General features: G+C 54.1%; 2 protein-coding genes across 6 annotated transcripts in view; both read right to left on the reverse strand.

Annotated features, from left to right (window-relative positions):
* Positions 1-3,584: 3,584 nt before the first annotated feature.
* Positions 3,585-11,767, reverse strand: TIMM50 (translocase of inner mitochondrial membrane 50). The gene is made up of 11 exons (XM_077852174.1): positions 11,613-11,767; positions 10,596-10,755; positions 10,023-10,054; positions 9,773-9,794; positions 6,540-6,598; positions 6,329-6,448; positions 5,824-5,928; positions 5,631-5,729; positions 5,104-5,260; positions 4,652-4,758; positions 3,585-3,795 (listed from the first exon to the last, which is right to left on the reverse strand). Exons 1-11 carry the CDS (start codon positions 11,718-11,720, stop codon positions 3,694-3,696), a joined length of 1,071 nt encoding a protein of 356 aa, XP_077708300.1. The 5' UTR covers positions 11,721-11,767; the 3' UTR covers positions 3,585-3,693.
* Positions 11,768-13,216: 1,449 nt separating this feature from the next.
* SUPT5H (SPT5 homolog, DSIF elongation factor subunit) overlaps positions 13,217-19,120 on the reverse strand; it is a 28,820-nt gene continuing 22,916 nt past the window's right edge. For all 5 annotated transcript variants that reach the window (XM_077852166.1, XM_077852130.1, XM_077852138.1 and 2 more), the window contains 10 exons: positions 18,407-18,491; positions 17,960-18,079; positions 17,766-17,868; positions 17,549-17,676; positions 17,344-17,449; positions 16,775-16,933; positions 16,489-16,657; positions 15,726-15,929; positions 13,728-13,823; positions 13,217-13,650 (listed from right to left, as the gene is read on the reverse strand). In XM_077852166.1, the coding sequence (XP_077708292.1) occupies positions 13,507-13,650; positions 13,728-13,823; positions 15,726-15,929; positions 16,489-16,657; positions 16,775-16,933; positions 17,344-17,449; positions 17,549-17,676; positions 17,766-17,868; positions 17,960-18,079; positions 18,407-18,491 (1,314 nt within the window). In that variant the 3' untranslated portion in view covers positions 13,217-13,506. The remainder of the gene's footprint in view (positions 13,651-13,727; positions 13,824-15,725; positions 15,930-16,488; positions 16,658-16,774; positions 16,934-17,343; positions 17,450-17,548; positions 17,677-17,765; positions 17,869-17,959; positions 18,080-18,406; positions 18,492-19,120) is intronic.

Raw genomic sequence — 19,120 nt, forward strand, 5'->3', positions numbered from 1 at the left:
CCCGCCCGGGCGGCCCCAGCTGTATGTAAATGTCGCCATCTGCCGGGCGGCCGGCCCCTCCCCCCGAGCCGCAGCTGGGAGGCCCGTTTGGCCTCCGGAAGGTGTGAGGAGCAAATGGGCAGGAAATTCCGTCCTCACAGATCAGGGGCGCCCCCAGCTCCCTCACAGTGGGGGGAGGGGGCACCCCCGGGCCAAGGCCAGCCGGGGCCGGGGCGGCGCAGATGCTCCGGCTTCTGGATCTTAGTCGCTCAGCGCCAGGTGCTGAGTGAAGCCCGTAGGTGACGCCAACTCCCTCTTCCGCCCCAGAGAAAACATTTTAATACTTCGAGGCTAATAATTGTTCGGGGAAATGGGGTTCGATTTACAGAGCTCTTCTCGAGAAGACAGGATGGTCAGTAGAGTACAGCCCGGCTGACCCCGGAGTGGGCCGGCGCTCAGCGAGTTTTAATGAGCCCCCTCTTAGGGCGCTGGGCTGGCTCCCCCTGGAGCCAGAGGCTCTGGATCTCGAGGTTGGGAGTTCAAGCCCCACATTGGCTGGAGAGATTACTTAAAAACCTTTTTAAAAAGATTTTTTTAAATTTATTTATTCATGAGAGACACAGAGAGAGAGAGGCAGAGACAGGGCAGAGGGAGAAGCAGGCTCCATTCACGAAGCCCGATGTGGGATTCAATTCCAGGTCTCTGGGGTCACGCCCGGAGCCAAAGGCAGACGCTCAACCGCTGAGCCACCCTGGTGTCCCAAGATTTATTTATTTTACAGAGAGAGGGCGAGTGGTCGGGAGAGGGCGGGGTGGGGAGTGTGGGGGAGGAAAGGGGGAGAGAAGCCGACTCTGCTGAGCGCAGAGCCCAATGCAGGGGATGCAGGGCCCCACCAGCCAGCGCTCCATCCCACAGGCCCTGAAAGCAGGACCTGAGCTGAAATCAAGAGGCAGATGCTCAACCAAGTGAGCCATCCAGGCACCACAAAAATATAATCTTAAAAAAAAAATTTCCTCTTAATCCTGAGGACTGGAGTCATGGAAGGTCTGCTCAGAGGCCGGGGAGGGCCATGTTCACTGTGTGGACGCCCCCAGCCTCTGTCTTCGTATAGGTCTTCCACTCCCTCCTGTTGAATTCTGTTCTCAGCAGAGTTCCGCCTCCTGCAGGCACTTCCTTGACATTCACCAAGGTGGCAGGTACCTCCTCTGAGTCCCACAGCCCCCCAGTTCCTCCCAGCCATGACCCTTCTGGCCTATGGGGTCTAAGGCCAAATCTGACCGTGGTCCCTCTCCTGCGGACTCTTGCAAGGCTCCCCAGTGCCTTCAAAATACACTCTGAGGGGGTATCTGGGTGGCTCAGTCAGTAAAGTGTCCCACTCTCAATTTCAGCTCAGGTCTTGATCTCAGGTTGTGAGTTCAAGTCCTGCATTGGGCTCCACACTTGAGTGTGGAACCTACAAAGAAAAAGAAAAGAAAGGAAGGAAAACATACACTCCAGGACTCTAAGTTTGACACTTGTGGCCCTCCGTCCACATCCCCCTACCCTAACTGGCTTTGTGGCCCAAAGCAGAGCCACACCCCTAGGCCAACTACCAGGAGGCAAAGTAGGCCCTGTACTGGAATAGATGGAGGAGTGAGTTTCCCATCACAGGAGACATTCAAATAGAATTTGGACAATCTTTAGAACCTGCTGTGGGAGAAGGTAAATTCCTGCCTTGGGTAGTAACTTGGGAAGATAACAGATTCCAGGTCTGAGATAGCTCAAACATTTTCAAGGTCACAGAAATAGCCAGGCTTTATTGAAGGTTTGTGCCAGACATGATGGGATTTCAGGTGATTCTGTCACGTGTATGGAGTACACTGTAGGAGTTTCCTGAGTCTCTTTGGCTATGGAGGACTTTTCCTTACAGGCCGATCTTAGGGCCAGATAGGCCACACTGAGGTGACATGTGAGCAAGACCTGAGGTAGGGGAAGAGGGGCAGTGATATGGATCCTGGGAAAATATTCCTGCCAGTACAGCAAGTGCAAAGGCCCTGAGGTGACTGTGCCTGACACGCTCAGAGATCCTCATTTCATTATGGTCAAATGCACCCTCCAAAGAGGCCTTGACTATTCCATCTGGTCTAAATCAGCACAAGTCCCCAAACCACTCTATCTACTTTCCATACTTTATTTTTCTTAATGCATTTATTACCTCGAGAAATATCTTACCATTGTCTCCTCCACGAGGTGAGAGCTTTTTACCTAATTTGCTCACTGATGCACCCTACTGCCTAGAACAAGGCCAGGCACTCAGCACTTAGGAGTGAATGGACGAGAGAGGTACTATCATTAATCTCTGATGAATGAGTAAACCAAGACCCCTAAAACCTAGCCCCAGGTATAGATAGTAGACCTCGGGGCTGGGAAGTTCGGCAAATTTTAACTTCTTTGTAGATATCAGTAAGGTTTTAAAAAAATCTAGAGTTCAAAGGCTCCATCAATCTGGCCCACAAAGTTACATTTTAATTATTATAGCAACACCAAAATATTTTGCTGGTCCTGGCACTAAATGCTGGTTGGAGGAGAGGCTGGGCCAGCCGGGTGTGGGGGCCGTCAAGCCGGTCCAGGATGCTGCAGTCTGTGAAGAGCTAGTGTGGTCACCTGGTAAGAAGGCTCACCGCCTGAGCACGGGCTGTCCTGTCTACCCCTCACAGCTGCTCCAAGATCAGTCCTCCCATCACCCCCATTTGTGAGATGAGGAGGCAGAAGCAGAAGGATGCCTTGCCCAAGGTACACAGCTACCATCCGGGTGCCTCCATGGAGTGCCTCCCTCAGCCCTCAGTAACCTACTCAAGACCATGGTAGACAGAAGTGGTGAAGCTGGGACTTGAACTTGGACAGTCCGGATCCCATACCGTGGAGTGCCACGCAACTGTGCTGTCCACGTCAGAAGCCAGGACCCATGCATGGCTGCTTAAGTTAAAGTTAATTAAAATGATACAAACAGAAACTCCAGTCCTCAGTATCATGACGCCGTATGACCACTGGCTGCTGGACTGGATCAGTCTCACAGAAAATGCCACCATTCAGGGCTACGACAATCTGCCTGTCCTAGTTAGGACCCAACATTTAAAAATTGGGAGACTTAATATAAAAACCCCAACTTAAAAAAAAAAAAAAAAAAAAAAACCCAACTTCTGGCTTCTATTGAAAAAGCTGATCAAGCAACTCCAGGCCCACCTTCCCACAGGGCCACAGCTGGCAGAGGGGGTAACAGCTGCCCTCTGGTCCCCCCAGAACCCCAAGGAGCCCAGGCTTCGCGCTTGTACACAACACCCTGGCAGTGACCTGGCTCTAAATCCCCAGTGTTGACCCCTCTTCCCTTTTCCATAGATGAGGACACGGTCAAAGAGTGAGAAGTACTTTTTGAGGTCACACTGCACACAAGCCATGGCTAGAAGGATCTGGGTTTGCAGATTCCCAGGCCAGGGTTCAAAACCAATCCTGATTCATCAAACAACTGACACTGTGCTTGGCAGCCAATTAGCCACTGTGGGACGATGTCCCAAGAGTCCCGGACCTCACCCCGATGCCCCCATCTGGAGACTCTCCGGACACAGGAGTGTGGCATCTGGGATGGACTTTATTGGATGTGGCTGCCCAAGCCATGATCTGGGAGCACTGGGGCCTCGGGCCCAGGACCCAGGCAGTGAGTCTGAAGAGGCTCAGAAGTCAGGGCTGTTTGGAGCGAGGCCATAAGCGGTTGGTAAGAGAGCCAAAGAAGAGGTTCTGCTTGCTGGATTTGGAGAGCTCAGCCAGGCGCTGCTGTTCTTCCTGGGGTGAAAGACAGGGAGGAGGGTCATCCCGGGCTGGGTATTCTCCTAGACTCCCTCATCCAAGGGGCCATCTTCCTTAAACCTCTGCCCAGCCCTAAACCCCTTCCCCAAGCTCCTAGAACGCCAGCCCAGACACAGGAGCCCAAATTCAAGTCCTGGTACTGTCATGATCCCCCTCTCCTGAACCCCGGGAACCTACCCCAGATCCTTTTTACTCTAAACATAGATGCTGGTGAGACCCCAGGCTCTTCATCAGACTACACTGTTCTGGTCTCTGAGCCCCAGTGTCCAGCCCTCAGCCGAAGGATCCCAGTTTGAATGTTGGGGGAATCCCAGGCCCAAATCTCCAAAGACTCATCCTTTGGGCACTCAGGAGCTCCAGCCCTACTCGCAGGCATCCAACCCAGAATCTGGTCAACCTCAATTTAGACCCCAGAGGATTTCTTTCCCAGGCTCAATCCATATTCTCAGCTTCATTTCCAAATTACCAGGATCACACTGAGAACACCAGAACTCCTTGCCCTGTCCCTTGGGCCAAGTGTCCAGGGATCCCCATTCTCCAGGCCTGACCCAAACCTCCTGTCCACACAAAACCTGGGCCCTCATATCTGCTTGAAATCATCACGGACTACACCTCTCCAAGATCCATGCTTGGCTTTCCTGCCTCCTGCTCTCAAAGCAGGCTGTGGAAATCGACCACCTCCTTCGCCATTACAAGAGCCCTACAGGACAGTTGTGTGGAAGACCAGGTCCTTGGTCAAGGTCTTGCAGCCAGAGCAGAGACAGGCTGCTCTAGGGGCCCTCCCTTGGGAACTGACATGATGACCCCACCCATCTGCAGTCTGAGCACCCACCTGCTCTAGCCGGCTCTGCCGCTGTTTGAAAGCCTCCAGTGGGTCATCCTCCAGGGCGTAATGTTCTAACACGGTCCTGACATCCTCCACTCGGTTCAGCGCAATGGCTGTGGGCACAGTAGGTAGGGGTCAGGCAGGCAGAAAGACCCCAGGGAAGCAGAGCCCACGAGGGTAAAGGTCAGACCCTGGGGCTGGTCAGACCTACCTCGAACATTTCTTAACAGGCCAAAAGGGCTCCCCTGGACATCCCCCCAAGAATCCCCTAAATATTCCAGAGCACCCCAAACATTCTCAGAAACTTCTAAAGACTGCAGGATGCTTGTGAATCTCTCATATCTCAAGTACCCAATTTTACATGCACGTTGGGGGAGGCAGCCAGAATTAAGCATCTATTATTCCTCTTGAGACTCAAGGGCTCCAAGGCCAGTAGCCAGGTCAGGGATTAGCCTCACTCTTAAGGAAGGCAGACAGGTCCAACAAGACCCGGTCATCAGAGTTGCCATCCCAGGGCCGCAGGGCGACGCCATTGTAGGGCTGGAGGCGAAAAGCTTCCTTCTTGCAGTCCACAACTACTACGCGGGCAGGGTCCCGATTCAGACATGAAATATCCTGCAAGTACACATAGGCCCAGAGTCTCGTGTAAGCTACTACAATTACAATCCCAAAGACACTCAGCTCCACACAGAGACAACAGACAGCTTCCAAATCTCATATCCCTCCATTACCCCCAACTGTCTTCTTTGGAGAGCCTTCATTTCCCCCCACTCCCATCCCCAGATACCAAGGAAGGGAGAAGAACCTAGGAGCCCAGCCTGTGCTGAGGGCAGGCTAAAGTTCTGTCAGAATCAGATCTGGGGCAGAAGAAGGGTTGAGACTGGGGTCAGAGCTGAGGCCTCTTTTCTTTTCCTCAGAAGGCGTCAGTACCCCACCCCTCAAGTCCCAGAGGACCACCTATGCCCCACCCCCCCAACCATGACACCTTAACATGGTGCCCATCCATGTATCTTGTGGCATCCCGGAACAGGCGGTAGGAGATGAAGCCATGAGGGTCCACGCTGTCGATGAGTGGGAATGCAGTCTGGGGGTGGGATGGGAGACACAAGATCAGGGTGAGCCTGACCCTCTGGATCTCCTGCCACACCGACCATCCCTCCCCTGTCCCGGGGCCTTACCATGCCAGTCTCTGATGTAAAGATGACGATTTCATACAAAGGGGCAAGCTGCTGGAATAAAGTTTCGATGCCTGGACGCTTCTTAAACCTCCAGCCGGTGGCCAGCTGGGGAGGCAGGAAGGACAGTGGAGTCAGTGAGGACAGTGAAACGCCAAGACTCGGAAACCCCGAAGAGAACAAAGCCCCAGCCAGGGGATCTCCAGAACTAGAGTGCTCTCCCCCATCTTTGTAGCTCCAGGTGGGGGGTGCTCAGAAGCACATGGGTCTAGGAGTGACTGAGGGTCTAGGAGTCTGGAGGGTGTAGCACATATTGTGTGCTCAGCCACACTCACAACAACCCACAGGGTGGGCAGTCTCACAGCTGAGAAAACCAGTGAGAGATGCCCCCTCCCCTACATCACACGATGGATCTGGCTCCAGAGTCTCTGCTCTCAACTGTATCATCGAGATCTGGCCACCCACGTCTATCTAGTGTCCCCAGCCCGCTGCCTTCCCCAGGACACACCGACCACTCAGGGTGCAAGAGGACGCCTGTGAGCTCCAAGACCAGCGTGTAGGGCGGCTGGTAGTACGGCTCCTTTAGAGGGTCTGGGAGGAGGCAGGGACTGGTGGGCTCGATGATCATCTGTGGGGACAGGGACGGAATGGGAGCACTCAGACAAGGAGGCAGGGGCTGGGGCTGGAGGGTGGGGACTTGACTCAGAGTTCCTGCTCACCTGTCTGTAGTCTTTGAAATATTTGTATGTGCGGCGCAACTGCTGTACCAGAATTGGATCTAGGAGGATACAGGGGCACAAAGGGATTCCAAGATGAGCCATTGCTCAACCTCCCCAACAAACCAGGGCTTTATTTACCTACCAAACACAAACAAGTCTATACACCCACCTGGTCTGAAAGAGCTCATTTCTAAGTCAAAAAGTAGGAGGCAGGGACATAACCGCCAGGCAGGAGTAGATACTTTTATTCACCTGCCCAATTCTAATGTGAATACTTCTACTCACACACCACCCCAGATATAAAACAGAATGTTTATGCATACATGTAACTCTGCTGACATTATACCAGCGTGTTCAGTCCGTTTTGAACCATTAGGCTTCTTCTACATCTGTCGGTTAAAGCTAATATGCTAAGTCTACTGAAACCATGCTAAATATACATATACACTTACATACTCTTAATCTAGTGGTTCTCAACTCGGAGGAATCTGGTCCGGTATCTTCCAGGGACTCAAGGCAATGTTTGAAGACACATGTGATGGCCACGATACTGGCAAATAGTGGACTGAGGCCTACCATGCTGCTCAACACCCTCCAATGCACCCACCACTCCCCACAACAATGCACTACCTGCTTCAAAGTACCAACAGGGGGATGGACACCTGGGTGGCTCAGTGGTTGAGCATCTGCCTTTAGCTCAGGGTGTGATCTCGTAGTGCCAGGATTGAGTTCCACATCAGGCTCCCTGCATGGAGCCTGCTTCTCCCTCTGCCTATATCTCTGTCTCTCTCGTGAATAAATAAATACGATCTTTAAAACAAAACAAAAGGGATCCCTGGGTGGCGCAGCGGTTTGGCGCCTGCCTTTGGCCCAGGGCGCGGTCCTGGAGACCTGGGATCGAATCCCACGTCGGGCTCCCGGTGCATGGAGCCTGCTTCTCCCTCTGCCTGTGTCTCTGCCTCTCTCTCTCTCTCACTGTGTGCCTATCATAAATAAATAAAAGTTTAAAAAAATAAAAAATAAAAAATAAAAAAAATAAAACAAAACAAAACATGGGACACCTGGGTGGCTCAGCAGTTGAGCATCTGCCTTCGACCCAGGGCATGACCCGGGAGTCCCAGGATTGAGTACCACACTGGGATCCCTGCATGGAGCCTGCTTCTCTCTGCCTGTGTCTCTGCCTCTCTCTCTCTGTGTCTCTTATGAATATATAAATAAAATCTTTAAAAAATAAAAATAAAAAATAAAATAAACAAAACAAAGTACCAATGGGGCCAAGGTTGAAAAATCCTGGCTTAAATGAATATACTGGGACAGCCCAGGTGGCTCAGTGATTTGGCGTTCCCTTTGGCCCTGGACAGAATCCTGGAGACCCGGGATCAAGTCCCACGTCGGAGTCCCTGCATGGAGCCTGCTTCTCCCTCTGCCTGTGTCTCTGCCTCTCTCTCTATGTCTCTCATGAATAAATAGATAAAATCTTAAAAATAAATAAATAAAAATAAACTGGGTTCAGAATATTCATTTTTTTAATTTTGTTTATTTATTCATGAGAGACACAGGCAGAGGGAGAAGCAGGCTCCATGCAGGAAGCCCGACGCGGAACTCGATCCTGGGTCTCCAGGATCACACCCCGAACCGAAGGTGGCGCCAAACCGCTGAGCCACCCGGGCTGCCCTGAACCCAGTTTAAAGCAGGAAGTTTATCTGACTGCCTGCTTCATTAGGTACTTTTAGTTTAGTTAAACCACTGCCTATGTAAGGGCTTGCCTTTTCAAAACCAAAGTGTTGATGGGACGCCTGGATGGCTCAGCGGTTGAGCATTTGCCTTTGGCTCAGGGAGTGATCCAGGTCCCAGGATTGAGTCCCACATTGGGCTCCCTGCAAGGAGCCTGCTTCTCCCTCTGCCCGTGTCTCTGCCTCTCTCTCTCTCTCTCTCTTTTTTTTTTTAATTTTTATTTATTACTTATGATAGTCACACAGAGAGAGAGAGAGAGAGGCAGAGACACGGGCAGAGGGAGAAGCAGGCTCCATGCACTGGGAGCCCGACGTGGGATTCGATCCCGGGTCTCCAGGATCGCGCCCTGGGCCAAAGGCAGGCGCCAAACCACTGCGCCACCCAGGGATCCCTCTGCCTCTCTTTATGTGTCTCTCATGAATAAAAAAAACAAAAACAAAACAAACAAAACCCAAAATGTTGAAACTAGTTATGCTAGCAAACACATTTTAAACCTGCAGGTTTACCCGTTCTTTCTTTTCTTTTTTCTTTTCTTTTCTTTCTTTTCTTTTCTTTCTCTCTCTTTCTCTATCTATCTATCTATCTATCTATCTATCTATCTATCTATCTTTACCCGGCCAACTTAAATCAGTATGTTGATTTATTTAAATCAGGAATAGGTAAAATCTTAAAAAAAAAAATCAATATGGGACGCCTGAGTGGCTCAGCAGTTGAGTGTCTGCCTTTGGCTCAGGGCATTATCCCCCAATCCGGGATGGAGTCCTGCATTGGGCCCCCTGCATGGAGCCTGCTTCTATCTCTGTCTCTCTCTCTCTCTCTCTCATAGATAAAATCTTAAAAAAAAAATAAAAATAAACTAGGAAGATTATCCAGTTAAAACACCATTACTTACCCACCTGGCCAGCTTAACTAACCAATGTATTAACATGTGGGTTTGCAAACTTTCCCAGCACGAACAGGTGGCTTTCTGGACCTACCAATTGTATTTTTCTCTGGGGAAGGGTCAGGTGTGACAGAACTGACAACTACTCTCTACTTATCTAACTTGCCAGAAACTCTCTACCAAAAGCTGGTTAACTAAAAGGGAGGGAGGAAAGACATTGTTTTGGAAATGAGCCTGATGAGGTGGGGGGCTTAGGGGGAAAGAGGAGGCCGTCAGAAAGAGGAGGGGATTAAGGGCTGCAGCCGCTCAGATCTAAGGCACAGGAAGCCATGGGTCTGGTGGTAGACAGGCCCCCCTCTCTCCAAGCACTCCTACCGGTGAACTCCCCTCCCCCATCTCTCCCTGACCATCTGCTCCTGGGCCAGTGAAGAGGACTGAAGAGGACTGCGGCTTTGTAATGCCCCTCCCCCCAAAGCCATCCAGCTGCTGACTCCCCCACCCCCCAAAGAAAGGAGGAGGGGTGGGGGGCACCAGAAGGAAGGGTAACATCCCTATAAGTTGCAGGATCGGGAGGTTCAGCGGGGGGACCTCAGAACCTGTGGCTGTTTTTACTCACCATTGTCGAATTCATCAGGAATCTGGAAAGTGGAGACAAAAATGTACGGTTTGGGATGGCAGAGGCTGAAACCCATCAAACCCAAAAAAAGGAATCTCCAGGGCCCTGGGAGTTGTAGGCAAAGGTCCCTGGGAGGGAAAGGCTCATCCTGAGACCAGCAATGAGCCTGAGCAGACCAAAGGGGAAAGGACCCATAGGATGGGACCCCTGGCAAGGCTTAGGGTCCCATCTGGGTCTCTCTCCTCCTCACCTTGGCACCAGTTTCATCCACAGAGTTGTTTCCTGTAAAGGAGACAGGAAGGAATGAGAGAAATTGAGGCCCGGTCTCCTGGATCTTGAGGAAGGAAGAGGGCAGGGGGCCTGGATTCCTGGGTCTGAGGGAAGAAGGAAGAGGCATGGTCTCCAGAGGTCAAGAGAGGATGGGGCCGGTAGTCAGGATCCTGGGTTTCCAAGAGAAGAGGGACTGAGGCAGGGTCTCCTCAGTCTCTGAAGGAGGAAGGGACTACGGGGAGGGCTGGAGTTTTGGGTGCTGCAGGAAGAGGTAGCTTAGGAGGCGGCTCCAGGCCTCTCCTTCCCCATCTTCCCCTCTTCCAAATGACTCTCTGTATCCTAGTGCAGAACCAACTAAGAGTTCAACCTTGAGCAAAGTGGGCAGAGGGAGAAGAAAGGTCTCCCATTTCCAAGGCTGATGTTCTAGTTGGCTGCCTTAAGGAGGGAGGAGCCAGGGAATGAAGATGGGCCAAACTCTTAAGAGAAAGGGGGGAGGTTCTGCAGAAGAGAGAGTCAAGGGAACAAAATTGGGAAACAGGCACATGTCCCTCACCAAAGATATAGACGACGCTCACAGTCCCACCGGCCCCGAGCAGCCCAGCCAGCCAGAGTGCGACTTTTTTGGCGTAGCTGGGACCCTCTGTGCCCCGCTGCTGCTGCTGTGGCCCCTGAGCCTGGGCCTTGGTGCCCGAGCGACTCCCAATTTCCGTGGCCTGCAATTGAGAGTAGGTAGATTAGCCGAAAGAGAAGTGAGAAAGGTCAGGATGATTCTGGCACCCTGGTCAGAGAAGAATCAAGGTTGGGAGCCAGGAAGCAGACACCCACATAGCCTCAGGGTGTTGGGTCTCTGCACAGGCAACCAGGGGATTGGGTTTCTTAGAATAGTCAAGAACTTGACTGTCCTGGGCCAGGTGCCCAAGGGTTGATAGGCTGGGCGCCCAGGATCCCGCAGGGCAGGGAAATGAAGTCAGGGAGCCTGGCTGAATGCCGGGAGCAAGGTGATGGAGAGCACAAAAGTGGATTGGACGGGTAGTTAAGTCATGCGGATGCCCGGGGCGCACAGCAGTGGGGTACAGAGGGGAAGGGTTGGGAGTGGGGACAGAGCGGCAATCGCTTGCCTGGGGAAGTAAGGGCACGGAGGTCGGAAAGGCCCGATCTCCGTCAGTGTGGAGGCAGGTTTAATCAAAAGCCCGGGCATGGACCTCATCATCACCGCCACCACCGCGGGGACAGTACCCCCAGGCCAGTCTGGGACCCCAGCATCCCGGGCCCCTCCCCGCCAAGCATTACCTGAGAGGTCACCGAGATGGGAAACAGGTGACCTCCCTTCCCCCAGTACCCACGTGGGGTCCAGAGGAGATGGCGTTCAGAGGACGCACTTCGGCCCCCAGCATCTAGCTCAGGGGCGCAAGCGCTGCCCACCCGGGAGGCAGGGAAGCGCCCCGAAACGCGGGCGGCGTTCCAATCAGCACCCTGAGGTGCTGCGTCCCAGAACCCTCGCGCGGCGCGGGCCGCCGGGAACTTCAGGAGGGGGCACCCCGCACTCCCGGGCCACCTGCGTCCGGCTCACCTGGTCCGGGGTCCGGGGCGGCGGCGTCGCCAGCCTCGCGCACAGCCCCCGCGCGCCGCGCCGCAGCTCGCTCCGCAAGCGCAAGGCCAGCGCCGCCGAGGCCGCCATCTTGCGCTGACGCCACGCGGCCCCGCCCACTCGCTCCTCATCGCCCGGCCCGGGCCGCGGCCTGGGCCAATGGGGGCTCGGGGGTGGGGCGGGCGGACGGGAGCCCGAGAGGGACAAAGGGCTGCGGAGCAGAGCCGCCCGCGTCCTCGTTTCGGGTCGACTCGGCGCGCCGCCGTCAGGCGTTCCGCCGACCCCACGCCTCGCCGCCCCTGCAGCGGCGCGGAGCGGCTCACGCAAGGCCCGGGGGCAAGGCTGAGGCCGCCGCGTAGGACCCTGTGGCTGCGGATCGCGTCCTGAGAGCAAAGCAGCGAGCTAGTTCGTTTCGCCCACGTGGTCCGCCCAGGAAGCGGGCTGAAAGCCAGCCCTCCCAAACCCTTCCTCCTGAGGAGCCTGGAAGCCGAATCTCTCCCGACCTCGCAGCCCTTTCTTGCCCCTCCTCCCCTGAGCTGCTCTAGGAAGGGTCTGGAAAGCCAGCGCTTTCAGGCGAAGGCTCGGCCAAAGGAGCAGCGGCCGCCTCCCCGGGTTCGGGCTTATCGAGACAGAAATCCATGAGTAAGGGGCGACAGGTGGCCGCGAAGACTCTCCCTCCTTACTTTAAAAGGAAGGGAAGTCTCCTACTGCTTATGGGAACTTTGAAAGCATGGAAAATCACCATGTTACATTTAGGGAAAAATACTAAGGTCAGGCTTCTGGTCCCCTCTGGTGCGGGTGGGGACGCACGGACTGGGGTTGCTGTTTAAAGCTCTCTCTCCTACGTACTGTACTATGTACTGCCAAGCCGGGTGGTGGGTGAGGCATGGATGTTCTAGGGGTTGTAGTATCTTTTCGAATATTTAAAAAAATTTTTTTTAAAGATTTTATTTATTTATTCATGACAGACACACAGAGAGAGAGGCAGAGACACAGGCAAAGGGAGAAGCAGGCTCCACAGAGAACCCGATGTGGGACTTGATCCCGGGTCTCCAGGATCACGCCCTGGGCTGCAGGCGGCACTAAACCGCTGCGCCACGGAGGCTGCCCCCTTTTCGAATATTTGAAATGTTTTATATTGCATTAATTAAAAAAAACATTTGTCAAATGAGTAAGGTGAAGGAAGGTCAGGGTACTGAAGCCCCATTTTCCCGCTTGCTCGTCTCTACCCTCAAGCCACCAGACAAGCCACAGAAATTCTGGTGTCGCTGCTCTGTGGGCTCAAGAAGAGGACCTTCAACTGCAGTATCCTGCACCATAGGAGGGATTTCGGTTTTCCTGGAGGGTTTTACTGATTTTCACTTCACGTAACTCAAGTGAGAGTGGGATGTTAACTTCAATGAGGGGCAGGCTCTGTTCTAATAATCTTTCCAATGTCTCCTCATACATTCATGCTGGGGTAGGCAGCATCATTTTCTAGATGGGGAAACTGAGGCTTAGGTGCCCCCATCTAGTTATTTGCCCAGGAAGTAAGTGGGGTCTACAAATGACCGCACTTACAAAACAGACACACACATACACACCCCTTCTGACCAAACAGCTTTTTATTGAAAGACTGAAACACAAAAGCAAGCTGGGGAAGGGAGGGTACAAGAAGGTGGGGACCCTCCCCCCAGACTCTATTCTGATTCCCATGAACATCAGGGAGGAAGATAGGAACTCAAAAGGAAAATAAAAGAAATCCTAAAGACCAGATTAGCCCTGGTCCGGACCCCAGACCCTGTGTCAAGAGCCAAGGGCCATGGAACGAAGGAGGGACAGACACTCCACTCTCTATCTGCCAGATAATCTGCCAAGTCCACCCGCCCTGCGTTCCTCAGGCCTCCAGGAGCTTCCCCAGGAAGCGGAGGTTGAGGATCTTGAGCTGCTCGTCAAGGTCCATGCGGACGATGCCATCCTCACCATCGATGCTCAACAGGACCCCTGTGGCTTCCCGATCCTCACCCAGGATCACCTTCACCTGAGGTGGGGAGGAACGGGGGTCAGGGTCCATGTCAGCAACCCAAGGCCCCCACGTCCCCTGCCCTACTTCCTTACCTTGTTGTTCTTGGTGGGGGTGATGGGCTCCAGGTGCTCACTGGAGATGCTGACAACCTTCTCACTGTCCTTTAGGTATACAGAGCACATGCCTCCCTGTGGGTAGGGACAGCCTGGTCAGTGTCCAACAGAGCACTGCTGCCCACGCTCAGAGGCCACCGGCTCAGGGATCGTCCTAACAAGTTACTTGCCCCTAAGGTGATGGGCAGGAAAGGTCAAAAGCTGGGCCTGGTTCCTGGGCCTGTGGGGTGCTGGGGTGAGGTGGCCAGATCAGCAAGGGAAGCACCAGAACGAAGCTAACTTAGGCCAAAAGAGACTGCTTCTCAGGCATGTGACTCCATGTTCCAAGTGGGCCTCCTCACCTTTCCCCTCCTGGCCCCACCTATACCTCAGGGATATCCTCACAGGCCCTACCTAGTCCCTGGCCAGAGCTCTGACCTCAATGTAGGTCAGCCCTTTCACCAATAGCCTTCAGTGCTGGGGTGTGTTCACTTGGCCTCCTGAGGGTCTCTGCCACTTGCCTCCCTCCTCTCTTCCTCACAACCAGAGCTCCCCCTGGGTTCCCAGCCCCCAGTCTCACCACCCTAGTCCATCCCTGCTAGAGCAACATAGTGAATTAATTCCAAACCACAGACCTGGTCCACCACTGCCCTGCCTGCTTGGATTCCTCCGGACACAGTCCAAGTTCCCCAGGCTGCCATGTGACCTGGCCTAGTCACTTCTCTGGCCCTGTCACTCACCTTCCCCCTGGGCTTTTTATGTTCTAACCACAATGAACATATTTCAACTCCCCAGATGTGCCAGGCTTTGCCTCATCTCCAGGCTTTTGCAAGGCCCCTGTCTTTGGAACACACTTTCCCCCCTCCCCCACTACTTCTCTTGGTTTACTCCTATCCAGTCTTCAGATCTTGGTGCAGATGCTGCTTCCTCTGGGAGGCACCCCTCCTGAACCCCTCCAAAGTTGATTAAGTTGCCTCCTCTAAGGTTCCCATAGCTCCCCTTACTGTCAGGGCTTCTGGTATCCCAGCTCAGGTCACTCAGGCTGTCCCTGTTTGGGGACACGTCTGCCTCCCCAACTAGGATGTGAGCCTCTGTGAGGGCAGGGCCTGGAGCCATCTTGGTCTCTGGTGTCTCTCTCTCTCTCTTTTTTAAAGATTTTATTTATTCATGAGAGACACAGGGAGAGAGAGACAGAGACATAGGCAGAGGGAGAAGCAGGCTCCATGCAGGGAGCCCGATGTGGGACTCGATCCCAGGACTCCAGGATCACACCCTGGGCCAAGGATGGCGCTAAACCACTGAGCCACCCGGGCTGCCCCTCTGGTGTCTAATTCATTAAAGTAACATTTACCAGAAGACCAACACTCTGTTGGTTCCTCATCTAGGAACTAGGGCTGCTTAGGAATGAAATACAGGCTTAGTAACCAAAGAATCACACACTAAATAAACTTTAAGCTAATTTCAGGCAGCAGGTAGGTAATGTGAAAAAAAATTACATGGACGTGTAAGAGTCAGACCTGAGATAGCTCAAAGGCTTCCCTGAAGGATGAAAAGAAGAGCGTCCCAAACAGAGGAAAGTGACAAGCTAAGGCCCTGAGGCTGGAGAGAACCTAGTGACTGTGAGGGATGGAAAGACCAGTAATGCTGGAGCAGGAGGAGCACTAGGGGTAGGGTGCCTGGCTCTAAGCCGAGGCCTGGCATAGGGAAGCTCTCTGTCCGTGTTACTGAACTGGTCTCAGAGGAATACGTTAACGTGTAATCTAGCTCCTGGGTGCCAGTCACTACTCCAGGCTAAGGTGGCCCCAGCCATGTACACAACATGCAAAAACCCCTGCCCTGTGGAGCCTGCAGGCCAGACCGTCCACACCTGCTTTTCCAGCTATAAACAGGTACCAGAAAACATGGTTAGATGGTTAAAAAGAAAAAAAACAGTAACCACAGAGGTTGGGGACCCCAAATGAGGGGTCCTGCCCACCCACCGGCCTGGGCCCCACTTACTGTGACGCTGCGGATGACGCCTGTCTGCCCCACCACCTGTGTATCCAGGTAGGTGTCCCGCACCTTCACCTGGATGTCAGTGGTTACCCAGTCGCTGGAGTTCTGCTCAATGCCTGAGCCTGGTGTGTGGGGGTTGTAGCCACCAGGGGAGGGGGCTCCGGGTGTCATCGGACTGTAGCCAACAGGGCTCGGGCTGGGGCTGGCCTGTAGGTGAAAGGGGGGTGGCGTTATTGAAAATAGGTCATCAGTCATCTAGCTTGGTTGCCCCCATAGACCCAAGACTCATCCTAACCCACCCCCCCCCCATTTTTTTTTAAAGGTTTATTCATCTGAGGGCAGCCGGGGTGGCTCAGCAGTTTAGTGCTGCCTTCGGCCCAGGTTGTGATCCTGGAGACCCGGAATCGAGTCCCATGTCTGGCTCCCTGCATGGAGCCTGTTTCTCCCTCTGCCTGTGTGTCTGCCTCTCTCGTGCTCTCTCTCATGAATAAATAAATAAAATCTTTAAAAAAAAAAAAAGGTTTATTCATTTAAGAGAGAGAGAGAGCACACATGCGTGCACGCAGGAGTACACGAAGGAGCAGAGGGAAAGGGAGAGAGAAACTTCAGCAGATTCCTCACCAAGCGTGGCGCCTGATGCAGGGCTCAATCCCAAGACCCTGAGATCACGACGTAAGCAGAAACCAAGAGTCGGTTGCTTAATCAACTGCGCCACCCAAGTGCCCCCTAGCCCACCACCCTTAAGGGCATGCAAGCTCACCAGTACCTGATAGGCCATGGGTGAGGGTGTGGGGTGGTAGCTGGCTGGAGAGTGGGTGTTCTGGTAGCCTGCTGGGCTTGGCGCCACCTGGTGGTAACTCTGGGGGCTGGGGCTGGGCTGGTAGGAGCCTTGTGGGGAGGGGGCGGCATAGGGGGAGAACTGGTCTGTGTTGTACCTGGAGAGTCAAAGACAGAAGGGCGCAGCTGTTGGGGATGGTGCAGAAGAGAAGAAGGTAGTGGCAGCAGAGAGGGTTTGGGCAAGGGTTGATTAGGGTTAGCCCCAGTGGACTCACATGGCTGGCGTCCCTGGTGTCTGTGGGTTGTACTGTGGGTTGACCTGTGGGGATGAGGGGTCAGGATAGCCAGGTGTTTGGGGATTGGGGGTGCCCCCATAGGCCTGTGGGGATGGGGTGGGCTCGTCGTCGAAGGCATACTCGTATTCTTCCTCAGCCCTGTTGGAGAGAGAAGTCTGTTGAGAAAGACTGGTAATCACAGCAATGTAGCAAATGCTTCCAGAACAGCAAGGAACACCTCACAATGGCACTGAACACCCCACAACAGCCCCAACCAGAGGCCTCCATTTCATAGCTGAGCAGCCTGGGAGGCAGAGACCTGGTCACACAACTGATCACATGACCTAAGTCACACACAAATCTGTCTCCAAGCTCAGGTCTGATGCATAGCATGCTACTATGGTGGGGATTAGAGATTATCTGACCACCCATCCCAGCCATACCTAACCCTTCGCACATGAACAGCGTGGGGATGGAAGCAGAGTATTCAGGGAGGGCCATGTAGATCCCTCCAACCGCACACAAACACACGGGCTCAAGGAACCATGCCTCCCACCCCTGATCCTCACCGCGACGGTGTGTTAGGGTTATTGGGGTCCCAGGCCCCACTCTGAGCAGGAGTGCGGCTGCCATCATGCAGGGGTGTCTGTGAACCGTAATGTGGGGTGCGGCTGCCTGAAATGGGAGAGTGGGAGAAATGAGTTTGTCTGTTATGTCCTGTCTCCAGCCCCACCCCTATGTCACCCCTTAACCCCATCCCCTGGGCACACTCACCATCCTGGAGAGGAGTCTGGGAGCCATACATGGGTGTGCGGGAGCCAGAGCCATACATGGGCGTCTGGGAGCCATACATGGGCGTCCGTCCATAGGTTGAGGTCATGCCACCTGGGCGCCGTGAACCCCTGTGGACACAGAGAAGTAGTGGGGTGAGTAGAGCCCCCTTACCCACCCAGCAACCCCCATCCTGGCCCTGCCCTGCCCCAGCCCGTACACTGTAGTGAGCCGCTGACGGTCCACAGAGATGGTCTGGCAGGTAGAGTGCAGCTCCACGCGGGCTGTGGACTCAGTGGCATCCTTCACCACACCAATGTAGCCTGTGAGGAGACCGGAGGTCAGGCTGAATGGGGTTCTCCACCACGTCCCTCCCCCAGCCCTCCAACACAGCCCTGAAGGCCTGAAGGTCACCTTTGTAGGGTCCTTGGGAGATGCGCACAGTTTGGCCTATGAGTTCGTTGTCTCTCCGTCCCCGACCCCTGCTCATGCCTCCGCTGCCGCCACCAGGGCTGCCAAAGCCACCACGCTGACCTGGGGAGGAAGAAGATCACCAGTCCCCAGGGCCATGTCCTCCCCTCATATGCTGTGTCCATTGACAGAGCACCCTCTCAAGCCCCCTCTTCACCTGCCTGACTCCCCCAGTGCACCCCCACTGGTTCAGGAGCTTCCTCTGGGGGCCCCCACCAGAGCCCCAGCACAATTGTGGCCACTCTGGCCTGCCACTGGGGCAGTGGTGTGGGAAGGTCCTGGTCTCTGTGAGCCCCTACATGGCCAGGCCAGCCAAGCAGGCACTCAGTGAGTGTGAGCTGAATGATCCCACCCCCCCAACCCCCAGAGACATTCCGCCCCACTCCTCACCTCCAGCGCTGGGGTGCATGGGGCTGCTGATCCGGGGGCTCATAGGGGCAAAACCACCCACTGTGAAGTTGGTCACATCTCGGGGCTAGGGAAGGGACAAGAAGTGAACTGGCTGGCAGGGCCTGGGTGATAGACTCCTGGCCCCCATGCCACTGCCTGCCTCCTGCTTGAACAGCCTGGCAGCCATCTCTCCCAACTCCTAGTGACAATGCCTCGATTTCCCTTTGGGGAAACTACCACCCCTGTGCCAGTGTGGGCCTGTCAATCAAGAGGCCTGGTCCTCCCCTGGCCAGGACTTTATGGCCCCGGTGACCTAAAAACTGCAAATCAGGAGAATTTCTCAGCCCAATGTTTAGGGCTGTGAGGACCACCTCCTGGTCCCAGCTCCCCAGATCCAGGGCCTGATTTCCTTTCCAATACTTGGTTCTGCACAGCTTTCCTACATGTTCTAACTCAGAGCCCCTGTATCTGCTGCTCCCCAGAGACAGGCAGCTCTGGGCCCCTTCATTCGGATCTCTGCTCAGGTGTCACATCAAAGACACCTTTCCCTGATGACCCCCATCTAAAGCAACCCCGTTATTCTCTCCCCATTGTCTCTCTCCCTATCCTGTTTAACCTTCCTTCAATTGCCTATCATCACCTCACACTGTACGATGTACGTATATATTGATCTGTTCGTCTCTGGGGTAGCATCTCTAGAAGGGCAGAGACTTT

The sequence above is a fragment of the Canis aureus genome, chromosome 1 (assembly GCF_053574225.1).
Source record: "Canis aureus isolate CA01 chromosome 1, VMU_Caureus_v.1.0, whole genome shotgun sequence".
Lineage (NCBI taxonomy): Eukaryota > Metazoa > Chordata > Mammalia > Carnivora > Canidae > Canis > Canis aureus.

What these genes read in the sequence shown, in the direction of transcription:
- TIMM50 (XM_077852174.1), bottom strand. Translation starts at nt 11,720, where the DNA reads ATGGCGGCCTCGGCGGCGCTGGCCTTGCGCTTGCGGAGCGAGCTGCGG. An exon ending in CGCCCCGGACCCCGGACCAG is followed by an intron (nt 10,756 to 11,612) that starts GTGAGCCGGACG and finishes TCTCAATTGCAG; the next exon opens with GCCACGGAAATTGGGAGTCG. An exon ending in GAGCGTCGTCTATATCTTTG is followed by an intron (nt 10,055 to 10,595) that starts GTGAGGGACATG and finishes TCTCCTTTACAG; the next exon opens with GAAACAACTCTGTGGATGAA.